The sequence below is a fragment of the Prionailurus bengalensis genome, chromosome A1 (assembly GCF_016509475.1).
Source record: "Prionailurus bengalensis isolate Pbe53 chromosome A1, Fcat_Pben_1.1_paternal_pri, whole genome shotgun sequence".
Lineage (NCBI taxonomy): Eukaryota > Metazoa > Chordata > Mammalia > Carnivora > Felidae > Prionailurus > Prionailurus bengalensis.
In genome coordinates this window covers 129129179-129151708 of record NC_057343.1, presented here as the reverse complement: position 1 = coordinate 129151708, position 22530 = coordinate 129129179, and the positions used below count along the sequence as shown (strand labels likewise).

Genomic DNA, 22530 nt, shown 5'->3' with positions numbered 1-22530 from the left:
ACTTTGTTTTAAATACCTTTGTATATGCGTATATATTGTGACGTAACATATATTTCTTAATTTTTGTTGTAAAAAATTTTTGAAAAAAACCCCTACTTTAAATTTCATCTCCATTTACCTACATAGTAAGATGACTATGAGGATTTAATGAATGAGAAAATCTCTCAAAGTGTAATATTTCTCAGATATTACTAGTAATAGTAGTGAATGGTGAAAGATGCTTATGCTATATGTGGTTTGTCCTTTAAACTTCGATAAAAAAATAACTTTTTACTTATGGATCATATATATTTTTTTAAGTTTATTTATTTTGAGAGAGAGAGTGTGGGGGAGAGGGAGAACACAAACACAGAAGAGGCAGAGAGGGAGAGAGAGAATCCCAAGAAGGCTCGGTGCTGTCAGCCCAGAGCCTGATGTGGGGCTTGAACCCATGAACTGTGAGATCATGACATGAGCCAAAATCAAGAATCGGCCACTTAACCTACTGAGCCACCCAGGCGGCCCCTATGGATCATATTGTTTAGAGTTACATTCAATTTTTCCTTCTTTTTGTGGTGGAATTAGCATTTTAAAGTGGTTTGGAGGTTTCTTCAGGGTTATACTACATTGTAGTTTTACTTGATGAGAGAGAAATGAAGAGAAGAAATGGTTTTATGTGCTCTCTCTGGTATAAAGGAACTAGTTTCAGATTTCACTATGTTGAGAAATTCTCTTCTTTTTACCATCTACTTCTTGCCCGCAGTTGAAGAATGCAGAGTGATATTTTGACTATCTGCGTATGAAATATTTGTGCATATTCTTTGAGCCAACATTTCTACTTATAGGAATTTATCCTTAGGAAATAATTGGCCACATGGACAAAGTCAGTAATATAGAATGGTATTGAGGCGTGTCTGCCGTAGACCATGTGAGTAAGCTCACACCCCACTTTGCCACTAACTAGCTGTGTGATTTGGGCAAGTGACCTCATTTCTTTAAGCCTCACTGTCTTTATCTGTAAGTGGGATTAATGATGGTTAAATACCTTATAGAGTTTTTGTAAAGATTAAATGAGATAATGTTTAGTGTTTAGAACACTATTAGGTACATAATAAAGTATGTTTAATGTTAACTCCATTAATGTTAACTATTTTCTTCTCCCATAAAAAAATTAGTTTTATTATTATATATATTATATATAATATATATATATAATATATATATTAGCTGCTCTTATTTTTTTATTCTGATTTTTAAAGACAGAAAAATAAGCTTCAAAACCACTATCATGCTTTTAAAGTTCCTTTCTGTAGTGGAAGATCTTGTACTTTAGTTCAAAAAGTATTTTATGAAATTCATGTGCTTTTACATATAGTAGACCTATCTACTCTCATCAAGATTAATGGCATGGAAGTGTTGCAAATTGCCACATTCTACAAATATTTTTACTTTTAATCTAGTCTTCTATTTTTCTCTGGTATGTATAGTGATGTGATAAACTGGGGCACAGTTAAATGTCTTTGGGACCATGTTTTTCCCCTTGTCTATAATATCTATATTTCTAATGCTAAGGGAATTCTAGGACTATGACTTTTTATGCTATTGCCTCTTGAAACTTTCCAAAATATTTAAAAAGAATAATTTATAAAGTATTCCCCTGCCAGTTTTCTAAACTTCCTACCAGTTAATATTTTTTAAAAAAAAATTTTTTTTTTCTAACGTTTATTTATTTTTGAGACAGAGAGAGACAGAGCATGAACGGGGGAGGGGCAGAGAGAGAGGGAGACACAGAATCTGAAACAGGCTCCAGGCTCTGAGCCATCAGCCCAGAGCCCGACGCGGGGCTCGAACTCACGGTCCGTGAGATCGTGACCTGAGCTGAGGTCGGACGCTCAACCGACTGAGCCACCCAGGCACCCCCTTACCAGTTAATATTTTTGTGATTATAAGTTGTGGCTTTGGTGTGGTTGAGCAATGCTATTAGTTTATGTCTCCTTTATTCCCTAGGTTCAATTTCTTTTAAAATATAGATTTACTTAATGGGTACTAGAGCTTGAAGACTTTTTTTTCAGGTTCCTGAAGATTTTGGTGGTAGACTCCTTAATGATATAACACAATGATGATGGATGGCTGACAGATAAACTTTTTAAACCTACTCCAAAATTATTATTTTTTTTCTTTAGGACTCTTAGAGTAGTCAAGAAAAATATATCTGTCAGTGTTAATAAAGGATATAGAGTATGGTATTAATTCAAGAGTGTAATCTTTTAATTAGCAATTAATAATTGCTGACCATCAATTTTAAAACTAAATTAAAACCAAGTAGAGTTTATTGGAAGCAGGTTGATGATTATGTGTTGATAATTATGTGTGTAAGGGAGGAAGAGCACATTGGTGTGAATCCCAGGTGTATTTTATGTTTATTTATTTTTGAGAGAGAGATGGGGGTGGGGGAGGGGCAGAGAGAGAGGGAGACACAGAATTGGAAGCAGGCTCCAGGCTCTGAGCTGTTAGCACAGAGCCCAACATGGGCCTTGAACTCACAGACTATGAGATGATGACCTGAGCTGAAGTCGTATGCTCAATTGATGAGCCACCCAGGTGTCCCCCGGATGTATTCTTGGGGCAAGTCTTAACTACTTTGGCATAGCCTTTTTATAAAACATTTTGGCATTTCTTTAAAAAAGGTTAAACATTGCCATATGAGTCAGCAGTTCCACTCTTAGGTATATACCAAACAGTTGATAACATATGTCACACAACCACTAAATGTTGATGGCAGCATTATTCATAACAACCAAAAAGTGGAAATAATGGAGATCTCCATGAAATGATGAATGAGGGAGGAGCCAAGATGGCAGAACAGCATGGAAGCTTTTTGTGTGTCTCGCATCCATGAAATACAGCCAGACCAACACAAACCATCCTACACACCTAGAAAACCGATCTGAGGATTAACACAACAATCTGCACAACCTGAACCACCGAACTCAGCAGGTACATGGCGGGGAGAGGTAAACTTGGGGAGCGAGAAGCCATGAGAAGGGAGGTGCTTTTGTGGGTGGAGAGAGGACAGATACGGGGTGGGGGGGGGTATGGGAAAAGCACCCCTCCCCAAAAGCAGCTGGAGAGAAAGTGGAAAATTGGAAACAGCCGCAGGGACTAAACTAAAAAGGGAGAAAGGAGAAAGAAGAGGGTTTAAATTCCATTAAGACTGTAAACAAGGGGAGCACAAAGACTGCAACTCCACAGCTTGATACCTGGTGGTCGCAGGATATATTCAGTGTGCTGAATCAGAAAAATATGCAGCCAAGAATTTTTTATCCAGCAAGGCTGTCATTCAAAATAGAAGGAGAGATAAAAAGTTTCCCAGACAAAAATTAAAGGAGTTTGTGACCACTAAACCAGCGCTGCAAGAAATTTTAAGAGGGACTTTTCTCAGGGGGGAAAAGATGAAAATATATATATACATACCAAAAGCAACAAAAGATTAGAAACGACCAGAGAACACCACCAACACTCCAACTCTACAAGCATCATAATTACAACAAATTCATATCTTTCAGTACTCACTCTAAATGTCAGTGGACTCAATGCTCCAATCAAAAGACATAGGTTAACAGAATGGATAAGAAAACAATATCCATGTATATGCTGTTTACAAGAGACCACTTTAGACCTAAAGATACCTTCAGATTGAAAATAAGGGGATGGAGAACCATCTATCATGCTAATGGCCGACGAAAGAAAGCTATGTTTATATCACTCAATCTAGACTTTAAAATAAAGATTGTAACAAGAGATGAAGAAGGGCATTATATCATAATTAAGGGGTCTACCACCAAGAAGACCTAACAATTGTAGACATTTATGCTCCAAATATGAGAGCACCCAAATATATAAATCAATTAATCACAAACATAAAGACACTCATTGATAATAATACCATTATAGTAGGGGACTTCAACACCCTCCTTCAGCAATGGACAGATCATCTAAACACAAAATCAACAAGGAAACAATGGCTTTGAATGACACACTGGTCCAGATGGACTTAACAGATATATTCAGAACATTTCATCCTAAAGTAGCAGAATATACATTCTTCTCCAGTGCACATGGAATGTTCTCCAGAATACACCATATACTGGGACACAAATCAGCCCTAAGTAAGTACAAAAAGATCAAGATCATACTGTGCATATTTTCAGACCATAATGCTATGAAACTCGAAATCAACCGCAAGAAAAAATTTGCAAAGGTAACAAATACTTGGAGACTGAAGAACATCCTAGTAAAGAATGAATGGGCTAACCAAGCAGTTAAAGAGGAAATTAAAAAGTATATGGGAGTCAATGAAACTGATAACACCACAACCCCAAACCTCTGGGACGCAGCAAAGGCAGTCATAAGAGGAAAGTGTATAGCAATCCAGGCCTTCCTAAAGAAGGAAGAAAGATCTCAGATACACAATCTAACCTTATGCCTTAAGGAGATGGGAAAAGAATAGCAAATAAAACCCCAAACCAGCAGAAGACAGGAAATAATAAAGATTAGAGCAGAAATTAATGCTATCAAAACCAAAAAAACAGATCAATGAAACTAGAAGCTTTTCTTTGAAAGAATTAACAAAATTGATAAACCACTAGCCAGTTTGATCAGAAGAAAAAGGAAAGGACCCAAATAAGTAAAATCAAGAATGAAAGAAGAGAGATCACAACCAACACAACAGAAATAAAAACAATAATAAGAGAATATTATGAGCAATTATATGCCAGTGGGTAATCTGGAAGAAATGGACAAATTCCTAGAAACATATACACTACCAAAACTGAAACAGGAAGAAATAGAAAATTTGAACAGACCCATAAACCAGTAAGGAAATCGAATTAGTAATAAAAAATCTGCCAAAAAACAAGTGTCCTGGACCAAATGGCTTTCCAGGGGAATTCTACCAAACATTTAAGGAAGAGTTAACACCTATTCTCTTGAAACTGTTCCAAAAAATAGAAATGGAAGGAAAACATCCAAACTCTTTCTATGAAGCCAGCATTACCTTGATTCCAAAACCAGACAGAGACCCCACTAAAAAGGAGAACTATAGACCAATTTCCCTGATCAACATGGATGCAAAAATCCTCAACAAGATATTAGCCAACCAGATCGAATAATACATGAAAAAAATTATTCACCATGTGACCAAGTGGGATTTATACCTGGGATGCAGGGCTCGTTCAATATCTGCAAAACAATTCACGGGATTCATCACATCAGTAAAAGAAAGGACAAGAATGATATGATCCTCTCAATAGATGCAGAGAAAGCATTTGACAAAATACAGTATCCTTTCTTGATAAAAACCTTCAAAGTAGGGATAGAAGGAGCCTATCTCAAGGTCATAAAAGCCATATGTGAAGGACCCAATGGCTATATCATCCTCAATGGTGACAAATTGAGAGCTTTCCCCTAAGGTCAGGAACAAGACAGGGATGTCCACTCTCACCACTGTTATTCAACATAGTATTGGAAATCTTAGCCTCTGCAATCAGACAACACAAAGAAATCAAAGGCATCCAGATTGGCCAGGAGGTGGTCAAACTTTCACTCTTTGCAGATGACATGATACTCTATATGGAAAACCCAAAAGATTCCACCAAAAAACTGCTAGAACTGATTCATGAATTCAGCAAAGTTGCAGGCTATAAAATCAACACACAGAAATCAGTTGCATTCCTATACACCAACAATGAAGCGACAGAGAAATCAAGGAATCAGTCCCATTTACAGTTGCACCAAAAACCATAAAATACCTAGGAATAAATCTAACCAAAGAGGTAAAAATCTGAAAATTATAGAAAGCTTATGAAAGAATTTGAAGACACAAAAAAATGAAAAAGATTCCATGCTCCTGGATAGGAAGAACAGATGTTGTTAAAATGTCGATAATACCCAAAGCAATCTACATATTCAATGCAATCCCTATGAAAGTAACACCAGCATTCTTCACAGAGCTAGAACAAACAATCCTAAAATTTGTGTGGGAGCAGAAAAGACCCCGAATAGCCAAAGCGATCGTGGAAAAGAAAACCAAAGCAGAAGTCATCACAGTCCCAGACTTCAAGCTATACTACAAAGCTGTAATCATCAAGACAGTATGGTACTGGCACAAGAACAGACACTCAGATCAATAGAACAGAATAGAGAACCCAGAAATGGACCCAGAAACCTATGGCCAACTAATCTTTGACAAAGCAGGAAAGAATATCCAATGGAATAAAGACAGTCTCTTCAGCAAGTGGTGCTGGGAAAACTGGACAGTGACATGCAGAAGAATGAACCTGGACCACTTTCTTACACCATACACAAAAACAAACTCAAAATGGATGAAAGACCTCAGTGTAAGACAGGAAGCCATCAAATCCTCGAGGAGAAATCAGGCAAAAACCTCTTTGATCTTGGCCGCAGCAACTTCTTACTCATCTTACTCAACTTCTTGCCTCTTGTCTCTGGAGGCAAGGGAAACAAAAGCAAAAATGAACTACTGGGACCTCATCAAAATAAAAAGCTTCTGCACATTGAAGGAAATAATCAGCAAAACTAAAAGGCAACCGACAGAATGGGAGAAGATATTTGCAAACAACGTATCAAATAAAGGGTTAGTATCCAAAACTTGTAAAGAACTTCAACACCCAAAAAACAAAGACTCCAGTGAAGAAATGGGCAAAAGACATGAATAGACACTTCTCCAAGGTAGACATCCAGATAGTCAACTGACACATGAAAAAATGCTCAACATCACTCATCATCAGGGAAATACAAATCAAAACCACAGTGAGATACCACCTCACACCTGTCAGCTTGGCTAACATTAACAATTCAGGCAGCAATAGATATTGGTGAGGATGTAGAAAAAGAGCATCTCTTTTGCATTGTTGGTGGGAATGCAAGCTGGTGCAGCCGCTCTGAAAAACAGTATGGAGGTTCCTCAAAAAACTAAAAATAGAACTACCTTACGACCCAACAATTGCACTACTAGGCATTTTTCCACAGGATACAGGTGTGTTGTTTTGAAGGTGCAAACATGCACCCCCATGTTTATAGGAGCACTATCCACAATAGCCAAAGTATGGAAAGAGCCCAAATGTCCATCGATGGATGAATGGATAAAGAAGAGGCGGTATATCTATACAATGGAGTATTACTTGGCAATCAAAAAGAATGAAATCTTGCCATTTGCAACTACGTGGATGGAACTGGAGGGTATTATGCTAAGTGAAATTAGTCAGAGAAAGACAAAAATCATATGACTTCACTCATATGAGGACTTTAAGAGACAAGACGAATTAACATAAGGGAAGGGAAACAAAAATAATATAAAAACAGGGAAGGGGCCAAAACAGAGGAGACTCATAAATATGCAGAACAAACTGAGGTTTGGTGGAGGGGTTGTGGAAAAGGAGATGGGCTAAACAGGTAAGGGGCATTAAGGAATCTACTCCTGAAATCATTGCTTTACTATATGCTAACCAATTTTGATGTAAATTTTAAAAAATAAAAAATGAAATTAAAAAACAAACTAAAAAAAATGAATGAAAATATTTAATATATCCACATGATAGAATATTATGCAGCCATGAAAAGGAATGAAGTATTGTTACATGCTATAACATGGTTGAACCTTGAAACATTATTCTAAATGAAAGAAGCCAGACACAAAATACCTTATTTTGTATGATTCCATTTATATGAAATGTTCAAAACAGGCAAATCTGTGGCTGTGATTAGTGTTTTCTACGAGGTGAGGGGAGGAGAGAATGGGGAGTGAGTGTTAATTGGTATGAGGGTTTCTTTTTTGAGTGACAGAATTATTCTGGAATTAAATAGTGGTGATGGACCTAACTTAATAAATATACTAAAAACTGCTGAATTGTACATTTAAAGATAATTTCATAACAAAAAAACAGAGAAAAAGAACCAAATTGGACTTTAGGACTTAAAAAAGCACAGTATTATAAGTGGAAATTTCATTGAATGGGTTTAGGAACAAATTGGACATTGCAGAAGAAAAGATCGGTGAACTTAAATATACAGTAATAAAAGCTAGCCTAAAGAAAGCACAGAGGGAACAGGGTCTAGAAACAAAACAAACAACATGCGTCAAACACAGCCCTAGTGACATATAGAGCAATATGAAGTAGTCTAATATACTTGTAATTGGAATCCCTGAAGGAGGTCCTTAAAAACTAGCTCATGTATTATATATTTTTTAAACCACATCCCTATCATTCTTGGAACACTTTCTTATTTTCTGGCAGGAAAGGTCCTTATTCTTTCTTTCTCAGGCATTTCTTCAAGGATTCTTGCTTCCTGTGAGTAGAGAATGATATATAGAAGCCAAGATTTAGTAGTTGTTGTGTTCATTGTTATTGGAAATATTGTCTGTAGAAAAAATAATTCTCCAGTGACATGAAATGAGTGACCCTGAAATCTGATTTCCAAACTTTCACTTTAAGTACTATTTGGGAGGAGGATAGTGGTTAAATTGTCAGTGTGGAGAGTAATACAAGAGACATCTATGTGCCCATCACCCTAATTTAACACATATACTGTGCAGTGATACAAAACATCCATGTCTTTCTCTATATCTAGAAGCTGAACAACTGGGCTGTTTGCTATTTACATCTTTACTAGTTGAAGCAAATTGCTTTCCAGAGTCACAGCAACTTACACATATATTAGAAATATATTTCTGTTGGACCATTTTTTTTTTTTTACCAATGCTTGGTTTCATCAGGCATTAAATTTTTTTAATTGGGAAAAATTTAGTTACTAAGCATCAAATGCACTTTACATCAATAACTGCAGTACTGAAATTGTGACATTTTAAGTATTTTTCTCAAAAAAGTGTTGATTTCTGCCCCCCCCCCCCCCCAGGAAACTTGGAGATTCAACTATATACATTAACATGGCCAGTCTATGTCATTATGGTTTATTTAATGCTAATCTCAACAGGTGTTCATATTTCCATCTACAATAAAGTAGATTGTGAACTTCTTATATTGTTGAATTTTAGCAAAACTCCATGAGATAATTTAAAGGAATATCAAATTTTTGAAGGGCAAACTCCTAAAACTCTACATTGGGATTGCATTTTTGCTTCAAGCTCATCTAACTGGAGAATACAGGCAATTTTTCTTTCTTAATCCCTTGGAGAACTATTTCTGCAATAAGTCTTGTGTCTTCTTAACTATGATTGGGTGGTTTTGAGAAAGGTTATCAGCTCTGTGGTTAGTTTCCCACAGTTGTTAAAATTCTGTCAAAAGCATTTTAATAGTTTACAAGAAAAAACACTTGTTTTTTCAAAGGCCACAGGAACAGGAAAGAAATAGCACTTCTTATTTGTATAAGCACAAACATTTAAAGCTACTCATGCTGCAGGTAAATCCAAGATAGTATTCAGAAGTTCTATAAAAATGAACAAAAGATAATCTTTACTTCTACCGTGCCAAAAGCCAAAATTTAGATCTGCATGAGAGATGCCCTGTAGCAGTTCACTGGTCTAGTTTAAGAGTTCAGAGTCCTTTTTGGCCCAGTGATGTCCACATGCCAGATAAATTCAGTTCATTAAATGGAAATTAGGGCAAAGACTGCGTTCAACAAAGCACAGGGATATGCTACTAGAAGTGGCTGTTCTTCCATGGCTAATGCAGAATTAAAAATTTTGGAAGGGGAAAAACTGCACCATCCAATAATTCCAGCAGTGAGAATGACTCTTGCCATTCCTTGCAGAGCTGGAAAGTAGGATCATGGGAAGGAGACAGTATCCACGGACACTTGCCACACAACCAAATGAAACACCTGTCATACTCAGTTTAGTAGACAAAAACATTCCTAGACATCCAAGTGCACTTATGCCACATACATAGTCAAACTGGATTTTGCCAGCCAGTAACAATGTGGCTCCAAAGGCAAGGCAAAAAACCATTGGTTGTGCCAAATCAGTCACATTCATGATGCTGCCATCTGCCACTTGTAATGGATGTAACACTGTTCATGTTTTTTGCCAGATGTGGTCACAAGTGATACCTGATTCTTCTAATAAAGGTGGCTTATCCTCAAAGTGTTTTCCATAGACAAGCTAATGTGTTAGAGTGTATGCCTGAGTTGGCTGGAAAATTGGCCCGGTATGTGGCTGTTATGGCTGCCTCATGTCTAGAGGGACAAATTGGCCTTGCTGTGAGTAGTCATAGCCAGCAAACTGTTTGCTATAGGGTTCTCTACTTCCTCCGTAGTCATAGGATTGCTGTGATTGGTCATCAATGCTGTAACTTGTCTGGTAGAAATCTGTGTTTGTTATCAAAGCCTGTCATTGCACATGATCAAACGTGGCAGCAGTGTCAGCAACCCCCCCAAACCCCCAAACGTGGCTTAAGATCCCCAACTGGCCCTGTTGCTACATGTTACAAGGCCAAACAATTGCTGGGGCTTTTTAATTTTTGCAGTCTGATATGTGTGAAAAGGAATCTTGTTGCTGTTTATTGGTCATATGGATTTCTTCTTGGGTGAAATACTTTTTCTGTCTTTTACCCATTTTTTTCTCTTGGTTTCTTCCTTCCTTCCCTTTTCTTTCTTTCTTTCTTTCTTTCTTTCTTTCTTTCTTTCTTTCTTTCTTTCTTTCTTCATTCTAAAAATATATTCTAGGTACTAATTCTTCATACCTTGTGTCTTGCAAATATATTTTATAGTCTGTGGCTTCTCTTTTGGTTTTAATCAAAAGGTAAAAAAAAACCTTTTATGTTCTATTTTGGTCAAATTAATTTACTTGTGTATCTTAAGAAATCTTTCACAAAGAGATTCTGTACTTTTAAGATTTTTAAGTTTTGCATTTCTCATGTTTAGGGCTCTAATTTCTCTTGATTTGTTTAATTTATTTAAATGAATAAATAATTTATTTTAACTTTATAAAGTTGACTTTATTAAGGTATAATTAACATACATAATATACAATTAATATGCACTCATTTTGAGTACAGTTCAGTGAGTTTTGATGAGTTTATACTAGTGTAATTAGCATTAAATTAACAGGTCATTTCCATTAGTTCTGAAGGTTCTCTTGTGCTCTCTCTTAGTCCCCAACGCCACCCCTGGCACCAGACAACAAGAAATAGAAGCTTTTTATCTGATAGATTAGGTTTTCTTTTTAAGCGTTTCATACAAGTGGAATTATACACTATGTACTTTGTATCTGGCTTGTTTTGCTGAGTATTCTAGTGCATGGATATACTACAAACCATAATTGGTTTATCCATTTACTTGTTGCAGAACAGGTGGATTGTATCCATTCTTGGGCCATTATGAATAAAGCTGTATGAACATGTATCTTAACTCCTTTTGAGTAAATAGTTAGGGGTGGAATTGCTGAGTCATATGATAAATGTATATTTACTTTCATTATGAAACTGACAAGGTATTTTCCAGAATTGTTGTGCCATTTTACATCCCCATCAATGATGTGTAAGAGTTTTGGTAGTTCTACATCCTTGTCAACATTTGATACTGTCAGTCTTTTGTTGTAGCTCACTTAGTAGGTGGGTAGTGCTATATCTGTGGTTTTTAGCTGTATGTATCTAATGACTAGTTATATTGAGCATGTTTTCATTTGCCCAATGGCTTTTCTGTTATCTTCTTTTGTGAAGTGTCTATTGAAATATTCTGCTTTTTATTGGCTTGTTTGTTCTCTTATTGAGTTGTAAGAGGTGTTTGCATATTCTGCCTATAAGTCCTTTCTTTGATTATGTATTGTAAATATTTTCTCCCAAATTGTGGTCTTTTGTTTCTTTTCCTTAACAATGTCTTTGAAAAAGCAGAAGCTTTTAGTTTTGATGAAGTCTATTTTATCATTTTCTTTTATGGTTCATGCTTTTTGTCTCAAGAAACCATTGCTTACCTTTAAATATCATATTTCTTCACATATAATGTTATCATGTTACCGTATCCTTTTTTTTTCTCTTTTCTATCCTTTCTGATATTATCATCATCCATTTTGTGTGATATATTCTTTTATAACATTTGTAATAAACCCTGCTGTATGTTATTTTTTCTTTGGGTAGGTAATTTTCTTTTAAAGAAATTAAGGAACACAAAGCAATCTTTTATTCACATATTATTCTTTTCATTTATTCACATATTAATCTTTTCTGGGAATCTTCATTCCTTTATGCAGATCCATCTGGTATCATTACCATCTGGTATCATTTTCCTTCTGCTGGAATAATGTCCTGTGACATTTTTATGGTATAGGTCTCTTGGCTGTAGATTTTTAGAGGGAGGTTGGGGTTCTGAAACGTCTTTCTTCAGACTTAATTCTGGAAAGTATTTTCAATGGATATAGAATTCTAAGATAATTTTCTTTATTTAGCACTTTGAAGGTGTTTTCTGGCTTGAGTAGTTTCTGAAGAAAAGTCTATGGTCATTACTTATTTTTGTTCTTCTGTTTGTAATGTGCCTTTTTTCCCTCTGACTGTTTTTGAGATTTTCTTTATCACTGATTTTGGGAATTTAATTATAATGTGCTTTTAAGAGTTTTTTTTTGTGTTTTTTGCCCTTTGATTCATTGAATTTCTTTATTCTGTTGATTTATCGATTTCACCAAATTTGGAACATTTTTAGCAATTATTTCTTCAAATATTTTTTTCTGTGACTCCTACTTTTCTAATGACACAGAGTTTAGGTCATCTGATGCTTTCCCACAGTTTGCTGCAGCTCTGTTTATTTTTTTCCCTACTTTTTTGCCTACTTTGCTTCTATTTTGGCTGATTCATTTACTGTGAATTTAAGTTTTCTTTTTTTGAAGTGTTAATCTGCTATGGTTCTCACCTAGTGAGTGTTTCTTTTGAGGATGAGGATTTTTCATTTCTAGAAGTTCCATTTGGTTTTTCTTTATATCTTCCATTTTCTCCTTCCTGTATTTATATATTTTCTAATAATATGAGAACATAGAATATCTTTTGTAACATACTTTTCTCTAAGTTCTTTATCTGTGGCTATTTTTATGATTTTCTACTAATTTTTTCTCCTGCCATGGGTCATACTTTTTTGCTTCTTGGTATGTCTCGTGATTTTGTTTGAACAAAATGTTTTTCCTTGTTGAGTATCTGAATTTTGTTATCTTCCTTTGAAGAGGTAAGCTTTGTTCTCTTAGGCAGTTAATTTAATTGAATTTCTTTTTGATTCATTTGGGTCTTATTTTTAAATCTGTTTTTAAGGCCAGATTAGATTAACCTTTACTGAAGTGAAGTTTGGTCCTACTATTGAAGCATAATCCTGCTGGGCTTTCTGTGGAATGCCTTCAGTGATCAGCAGGGCTCTCTTCTATGTGAGCTCTGGGAACTGTTCAGCTCAAAGCTCACTGGTTGTTTTTTGTATGACCTCCTAGAGTTTTGCCTTAATCATGTATATGCATTTCAGTGTTCATCAGAGTCTCAGGGGATTTCTATGCAGGTTTATGGAACCCTTCTTCTGTTTAGTTCCCTGCAGTTGGAACTCTGCTTTGCAATGTCCAGCTGACTCAGCCTCCACAAACTCCAGTCTGTCTCTTCCATCTGCTTGAGCTCTCTGTCTCTGATACATGATTTAGAATGTGCCTCTAGGCATAATGTGGGGAAATTGTAGAGCTTGTTTGTTTTGTTCTCTTTTCTCAGGAATTATGGTACTGTTTCGCTATCCCATGTATAGAAATTGTTATTGCATAAAATTTGTCCAGTTTTCTAGCTGTTTGTGGAGGGAGGGTTAGTCTGGGCCTTGTGTAAATTAATAATTTAATTTTAGTGATTTAATTTTTTTCCTGACATATGGTTATTAGGCTATTCCAAACACCTTTTTTGAACAGACCATTCTTTCCTTGCTGATTGGTGATGACATTTCTGTGATGTATCAGGTTCCCAAGCATACTTGGGCCTGTTTCTAGACTTCCAAATTTGTCGTGTTGGTCTTTTATGTTTTCTCATGGTAGCATCATACTGTTTAATTAACTATAGCTTTGTAGCAAGTCTTGCTTTCATGTCAGGTGAGTCCCTACTCCTAATTCTTGCCACTTATGGACATGAGATAATTTCTTTGGTGTTTTTCTCAATGAACTTTTTATCTATTTGAATTACTTGATTGGAGTAAGCAACAAAAGCAGGTCAGCTGTTGTAGTTCATCCTTGAAATCTTGTGTTCAGCCACACAGTTGCTATGTCAGTTAGCAAATTAAACGCCGTTGAAAGGTAAGCCTTTTGCCTAAAGAACAACTTTCACCTAAGTTTTAAGACTATAGCGTTGTACATTATACATTAGTAGTTAATTCTAACAAAGACTTCTATAATCTTTAGGTTAACAAGGGGCCAACTACCAAATATTGTGATAGTTCTGTCATTGATGGCAACAAAGGCATCCACATTCTTTCAGCTAAAAAGTCAAGAAAAATTTAAGGGTTGTTATAGATCTTCTAACATCAGTAAGTCAGACATAGCTGTTTTTACCTAATAATAATGTGGGCATGAGATTGTTCCAGTGACCCAAAAAGTCATAATTGTGAGTCTTTCTGAATTACGCATGGTCAAGTTGACATAACCATTGCATGAGATGATGTTTACATATGTTTATATTTTTTTCCATCCTCTGTCATGGGGTTATGCAACTGCTGAGGCATATAGGCTTGAGGAGGGCATTCTTAGATGATTTGTTACTCAGTAATACAGTTCTGCTGGGGCATTGTGGGACTTTATTTATTCTATCATCACAGAGATCCAGAGCCAAATTCATGTCTGTGTACTAGTGTACAGTACATTTCTTAACTGACTTTTTAAGAAAATCTAGCCAAAGTTGCATCTGATTTGCATCCTATTTTCCACCCTGGTATTAGTCTTAATGCTTTAATTTAGTAGTAGTAATTGTAGTAGTAGCAGCAGCAGCACCTATCATCAATGCTATTAAAAGTTTCAATTCACGTAGGCTTTCTTTTATAGCCTATGGGCCCTCAGTTCAGTACAATGATTCGGTTCTATGGCCGTCCACCACAATTTACTGCTGGGTTAATTGGGATTCATGGAGGTTAAGTGACTTGTCCAAGCATATACAATCAATGGGACCGGGGACTTAAGCCAGATATTCTAGTTCCAGTCCTAGCAAGGGAGGACTCATTGTTATTCCTTCATTCATATAGTCATTCATTCACATGTTCACCACAGAATATATTTAGTAAGCACCTGTGATCTACCAGGTGGTGTTCTACCTGTTGGAGGTATCAGTAAACAAAACTGAAAGGAATCCCTGCCCGTGTAGAGCTTACATTTTAGTAAGGCAGAGGGGAAACAATGGTAGATAACAAAAAAGTAAATTCTGTAGTGTATTAGGAGGTGATAATGTATAATTAGAAAAAATAGAGGTGCCTGGGTGGCTCAGTCGGTTAAGTGTCTGGCTCTTGAATTTGGGTTCAGGTCATGATCCCAGGGTCATGGGATTGAGCCCTGCCTCAGGCTAAGCGTGGAGCCTGCTTGAGATTCATTCTCTTTCTCTCTTTCTCTGACACCCCTACCCTCCCACTCATGCACACTCTCTCTCCCTCTCAAAAAAAAAAAAAAAAAAAAGAACAAGTAGGGGGCATTAGGAGTACCAATTTTTATACCTTTTGGGAGGTAGGAACACTTTAATTTTTTAATTTTATCTGATAAATTATTAAATTATGTCAAAATGACAGGTTTTGTTGTAAACCTTTCAGAGTATGTTGTTTAGAACAATGTTCTGCTCCTTGCCTCCCTCCCCAAGAAGCAGTGCTGTAAAGGACAGCTAAGTTATAAGATCAATTTATAGAATATACTTAATTCATTATGAATTTTAGCTGTAGTTAAAAGCTAATGGTACTGTAGGCCTAGTCAGTCCCTACAGTGTTTTGTTTTGTTTTGTTTTGTTTTGTTTTGTTTTGTTTTGTTTTGTTCTTCCTTCCTCTGGTAAAATGCATTCCAGGCTCCAGGAGGGAGTATTAGGAGCCTCATAGTTTCATGTTACTCTTCAAGCTTTGGGCATAAGCAACTCTCCTTCCTTCCACATTCTGGAGTGTTGTTCAGCAGGAGCTTCCCTCATTCAAACTATTGATGGTGGCTCCTCCACAGCCAGAGGCTGCGGCATTGTTTTGGGGGAGATTAGGAATTTAATGGAGGAAGGTATCAGTGGCATTCTCTTTTTACAGGAGGTGGGAAGTTGGCAATTGGAATGAATTGCAGGGAGTTCTCACTTGGGATCCGTGGCAGAAGGAAGGGAGTCCCTGGCTTCACGGGGGGGCCCAGTGAGTTATTGGGATGTATGCGAGTCAAGGGTGGACTTTGTCTCCTATTTGTGTAGGTTTGTGTAGATTAATTCCTGAGATGGATTTACTGATACATTCTCACCCTAATTTTCATAAAACCCAGAATCATGACCAACTCCAAGTTTGGGATTTAAGCAACTGGAAGTTTAGAATTTAGACTTTTTAAAAGATTTGATGAATGTAACTTTTATGTGTTAGTTTAACAGTGTCCCAACAAAGAAATCTGAAAATTAAAAGCAAATTGATGTAGTCTTGATCTTTTCCTTTTTACTACCTTATTTTTATAAGGTTTATTATTGTGATTTTCTTCATAAATATTGTACTGGAAATATTGTTTCATAACTTCAAAATTTACCATTTTTAATAGCCATGTAATACTCTATTGACAAATAGGTATTTGAATGTTCACCTGTACTTTATCAGGAAGTAAGGCTTGCCAAAGGAAATGGATTATGCTTTCAATTAGCTTGCTCTCTCTTTGGTAAAACAGTACATATATACAATATACCTATTGTATATATACATGAATCATAATAAAATAAGGTAAAGTCTGTCAAAAGGTGTTTATAATTTGGAAAAAGAAGGGATTTGTGGGCTAATGTGATAGAAAGTTTTATGGAAAAAGTAGAAGGCTTTGTGGAGAAAGAGATTTAGAATTTAATTAGTTCTTACTAGTTCCACTTCTTCTATCTTATCCAGACTGTCATCATGCTTCTCATCTTCCTCCTTCTGTGTTACCCCCTTACAATCTCTTCTCTCTAGAGCTGCCAGAGTAAAAAGTAATTCAGGTTAATGATTCCCCTGCCCAGAACCCTCCAGTGTTTTCTGAGGTCACTCATAATAAAACTCAAAATTCTTAATGGTAGCCTACAGGGTTCTGCCTGGTGTGGCTCTTACCTTCCACTCTAACCTCCTTTCCTGTTTGAATGCTCTTATACACTCTTCTGTCTTCACACTGGCCTCACTGCTTTTCCTCACACACTCCAAACATACTCTCGTGTCACAATCTCTGTCATTGCTCTTTCCTCCACCTTGGAAATTTGTCTCTCAGATAACTTCCCTGGCTTACTCTCATTTCCTTCAGATCTCTGCTCAAATTTCACCTCCTTAGAGACTTTTCCCAAAAAACCAGAAATGTTTTTCTGAGCACATCCCATCACTCCCCTGCTCCTTTCTTTTTTCTCCATAGCATTTTTCCACCTGCCATATGTTTGTACCTCTTTGCTTATTATCTGCTGGAAAGTAAGCTCCATGACATCAGGCAAGGATTTTGTTTTTATTTCCTACTGTATGTCCTCTTCTAAAATAGTTCCTGGAATACAGGCAAGGCTTAATAAATATTTGTTGGATAAGTGAAAGAAAGAATTAATATTTGATCATAAACCTTTTTTCTTTTCATAGACCTGATTATATAGAGTTGAAAGAAGGTCTAGTGATGAGAATCAGCAGCAGTATTTTCAGTGAACATCTAGGATTGAACTTGGTGTATTAAAGCTCCCCTTCTGCCTCCTTTTCTCTCCCATGCCCACCCACTGCCGTCAGGGCCAAACCCAAGCTCCTTAGTCTGGCGTTCAAGGCCTTTTCGTGTCTCATCTCTGTTGACCTTTCCAGCTTTACTTCTATGCCAAGCCTGTGCTGTGTCCTAAGGAATGACTTATAATTTCCCTAATGTTGCCCTTGCAGATGTCTCTTGCAGCACCTCTCACATTTTGCCATTTACAATTTTTTAATGGGTGTCTCCTCATAGCACATCAGCTCTTCAGAGTGAGGGACCTGGCATATTTTCATATTTCCAGGACTTGGCACAGTTCCTGGCATATCATAGATGGTCAGAAATACTTACTGGGTGCCAAAGATGGTTTTGCCTCTAAGAGAAACCATTGGGAACTTGAAGAGGTTGGACATGGAACAAATAAATTGATGAAAGCAGTTTCTTCTCATTAGAGGGTTTGGATGTGGATGTGTCTGGGGACAAATGTGGTTGAAGAGAGCACAGTATTAGAGAACCGTGATTTGTAGCACAGTATTAGAAGACTGTAGTTTGGTTGAGGAGGGCTGGCATATAACATGATTGAATCGGTACACTTAGCTAGGAAGAACAGCTTATGTGTGAGGAAGGGTTATTTGATGTGTGTTGTTTGGAAAGAAGTACAGCCATCTGGCAGTGGTCTGACTGTAGGCCAATCGGACCTGTTTTCAGTCCGTGAGAATCCTGTTAGATGGTAACCCTGCTCATCCCAGGGACATAATACAAGGGGGCAATTCAGGGCAGCAGTGGCACATTCATATCTTTGCTCATGCTGTCTTCATCCTGTAGTAACTGTGAGTGTTGAGTGTTAGGTTAGACTTAACCTGACTGCTCTTGGTTTGCTGGGAAAGAATACTACAAAAAATCTGAGAGAGGGAAATGGCTGTATTTGTTTTATATATTTGTCATCCTTAGTTGATGGTTTGTATTTTTGGTGCCAATGCATTAGATCTATAATCATTGGGCCCAGCGTAGTTGGATATGTGTACATGTTCTATATAATTTTAATAGTACATAATTTGAAAAATGTAAACATAATGGAGTCAAGTTGGCTATTGGTTTTAAAAGATTAAAAACTTCTTTCTAAATCAGGTTTGTTACAGAAAGAGAAAATGGCTATTGAAGCATTTCAAGTTTGCTGCCTCCTCCTGCCACCTGAAAATAGGAGGAAGTTACAGCTGTTGATGAGGATGATGGCAAGAATCTGCCTAAATAAGGAGATGCCACCCCTGTGTGATGGCCTTGGTACCCGAACACTGGTAGGTTGATCTCTACCATCTAACTTGACTTCAGTTTTGGCAATAAAATCCACCTGAATAGAGTTTACTAGCTTGGCAGCCAGAGGAAGGTGCAAGGCAGGCTTGCTTGTAGAGCCATCGCTTGGAAACCACCCCAACACTAAACACTTTGGGTGTTAGTGTCTTAAATAACATAATGCAAAGTGGAGAGTGAGTAGGGATAGGCTCTGAGTTTAAAGGGGTCTGCTGCCTAGGGCCTACTGTCAACATAAAGAGAAGGAAGGGTGGACAGTGAGGATAAGCGGTCTCTCAAGAAAACAGTATTCTTTCCTCCACGACAAAAAGGGTTGTGAAGCATTTGTCACTATAACAAGTGGATGCAGCCTGTATAATGAGGTAAAGAGGAAAGAAGTAAAATACAGAGTTGGATCAGATAGCCTGGCAGGGAGATTGAGAACTTGTTCACTCAGGTTATGATCTTAGGGTCCATAAAATATTCTCAGTTTTGCTTACCAATGTATGCTAATTTTATTTTATTATTTTTTGAAGTTTTTGTTTATTTTATTTTATTTTATTTTATTTATTTATTTTTTTTTAAATTTTTTTTCAACATTTATTTATTTTTGGGACAGAGAGAGACAGAGCATGAACGGGGGAGGGGCAGAGAGAGAGGGAGACACAGAATCGGAAACAGGCTCCAGGCTCTGAGCCATCAGCCCAGAGCCTGACGCGGGGCTCGAACTCACGGGCCGCGAGATCGTGACCTGGCTGAAGTCGGACGCTTAACCGACTGCGCCACCCAGGCGCCCCTGTTTTATTATTTTTTTTAATGTTTATTTATTTTTGAGAGAGACAGAGACAGGATGTGAGTGAGCTAGGGGCAGAGAGAGAGGGAGACACAGAATCCGAAGCAGGCTCCAGGCTCTGAGCTGTCAGCACAGAGCCCGATGCTGGGCTCGAACTCATGAGCTGTGAGATCATGACTTGAGCCAAAGTTGGACGCCCAACCAACCGACTGAGCCACCCAGGCGCCCCTATCTATCTATCTATCTATCTATCTATCTATCTATCTATCTATTTATTTTTGAAGGAGAGAAAGAGCAAGCAGGGGAGGAGCAGAGAGGGAAGGAGGGAAAGAGAATCCTAAGCAGGCTGTGCTCTGTCAGCGCAGAACCTGATGTGGGGCTCAAACTCATGAACCGTGAAATCGTGACCTGAGCCAAAGTCAGACGCTTAACTCATTGAGCCACCCATGTGTGCCACATATGCTAATTTTAAATTCTACTTTGCTAATGTTAGTATGTCTTTTAAAATAGGGTTTATGTTTAGAATTTCTTATTACAAAAATTTTTAATTTTCCTCAAAATTGGAGGCCTTAGAGCAAATTTGATGCTTCTTTGAGGTGTATGTCCTTTTCACGTCCAGGTGAACCATGGTGTACCTCTGGGGGTCCTCTGGTCCAGTTTTAGAAGTGTGGGGTGGGGTAAGATCAGAGGAGCACTCAGTGCCCAATAGAGGGATTCTTGACCTTGGTTTTGGTTGGGTAGATAGGTAATGGGGCTAATGGGCCTTTGTGAAAGGCTGAAGAAAACTTTGCACTGTTCCCCAGGAGGATACACATGTAAAATTTTGCATACAATTTCAAGGCATTCAGATTCCCTAAGGTCCATAGTCTCCAGGTAAAAAATGTCTGTCTGCGTGTCTCTCTGTACACGTACATGTGAATGAAAAATAAAGGATCCTCTGCAGTAAGTTGATGAAATGAAGTCTAATTAAGCAGAATTACATGATTCATGCTTGTAGGTTTCAAAATAAGATTGTCAGCAGTAAAATTAGTAGGAAAAGGAAAAAGTATCTATCCAAAGGATAGTATTAAAGAAGGAAATAGTTAATATGCCTTCTATGAAAGCAGCTACATAATATTTTTTATATTTCTGCTTTTTGTAAAGTCAAATCATTTAATGAACTTGTTACAAAGTCTAATGATTTTGTTCAAATGTGATTGTCAAATGTACACCCAAAATCCTAGAGAAAATTACAATTAACTGGGAAAAAACATAACTGTTGAGGCATTTATGTTGTGCTAGCAGATTTAAAAAAAAATCAATAGTGAAATAAGGATATTAGTAAACTAAATGGCTTTAAAGTACTTTGAACTTTGAAATGCAACATGATTCAAGTAATGGTAGTGATAATAATTTTCAGAATTCGTTTATATATGTTTAAAACTGTCTGTAAAGGGGTGTGCTTTAAAAACTGCTCAGACAAGCATGTGTGCTGAGTCTCTGTGAGATGAGACGCACCTTCTGTTTTGCTGGTTGATAAAAATCAGCCCATCTCAGATGACCAGGTATGGCCAGGTGCCAGATTAGATGTGTACCCTGTCCTGTGGGCCATTTCTCCCTGACTAGTCACATTTGTTTTTTGCAAATTAGATTGAACTCAGTTCATTGTAGGGAAAGAAGACTTCATCTGTGTTTCATGAAAAAATACTTCCCCTTCTTGTTTCAGATGGTTCAGACATTTTCCCGTTGCATCTTGTGTTCCAAGGATGAAGTAGACTTGGATGAGTTATTAGCTGTGAGGTTGGTGACGTTTCTAATGGACAATTACCAAGAGATTTTGAAAGTCCCTTTGGCCTTGCAGACCTCCATAGAGGAGCGTGTGGCTCATCTACGAAGAGTCCAGGTAAAGAAAGGGATGGTACCAGTCCTTTAAAATTGCCAGAAGAAAGTCATGTAAACTTGCTAGGTTTCTTGGAACCTCTTGTTGGGAAGAAGTCAGTGAATAAATCTGTACAAAGTGCTTCCAACAGGGCTTGCTGCATGGTAAGCTCTATATGTGTTTGGTATTAATTGAAAACTTATAGAATGCTTACTTGGTTTGGTTATGTAATCAATGCTGCATACTTCTGATTGCAACTTCCTTAAATGAATTTGTTTAGAATCTGCATATACTTCCTGATGGAAATGATTTATGTGTAATACATGTCTTGATCATAATCGCCCTGTGACCTACATACAATTGATATTTGCATTTTTTCACACTTGATCTTAGCCAAAAGGCCGAGAAGCGATATTTGCATTTTTTCGATCAGTGAGCTAAGGCACGGAGAATTTACGTCACAGAGCCAGGATTCACACAGATAAACTCAATTTCCAGAATCCGTGGTCTCTCATACCACACTGCCTCCAAAAAACGTGGTGTGGTAGAAGAATGGCCTTAGAGCTGTAAAGTCCTGGCTGGGCCAGTTCCTGGTTTTCCCTTTTCCTGGTTTTGTGGCCTTGGGCAAGTCTGTTAACCTCTCTGAATTGTAGTTTCTGCAAGTGTTAAAATGGGCCATACCTGCTCTATAAAATTGTTGCTAAGAGTAGAATACTGTATTGTAAAACCCCTAGCATAAATGTCTGACTTATAGCAGGTACTCGTTGAAAGGTAGCT

At 37.2% G+C, this 22530-nt stretch overlaps 1 protein-coding gene and 1 pseudogene across 2 annotated transcripts in view; one reads left to right on the top strand and one right to left on the bottom strand.

Annotated features, from left to right (window-relative positions):
• DEPDC1B (DEP domain containing 1B) overlaps nucleotides 1–22530 on the top strand; it is an 84609-nt gene that overhangs the window by 53130 nt on the left and 8949 nt on the right. For both annotated transcript variants that reach the window (XM_043590869.1, XM_043590879.1), the window contains 2 exons: nucleotides 18944–19110; nucleotides 21601–21777. In XM_043590869.1, the coding sequence (XP_043446804.1) occupies nucleotides 18944–19110; nucleotides 21601–21777 (344 nt within the window). The remainder of the gene's footprint in view (nucleotides 1–18943; nucleotides 19111–21600; nucleotides 21778–22530) is intronic.
• Nucleotides 9563–10349, bottom strand: LOC122489270 (annotated as a pseudogene).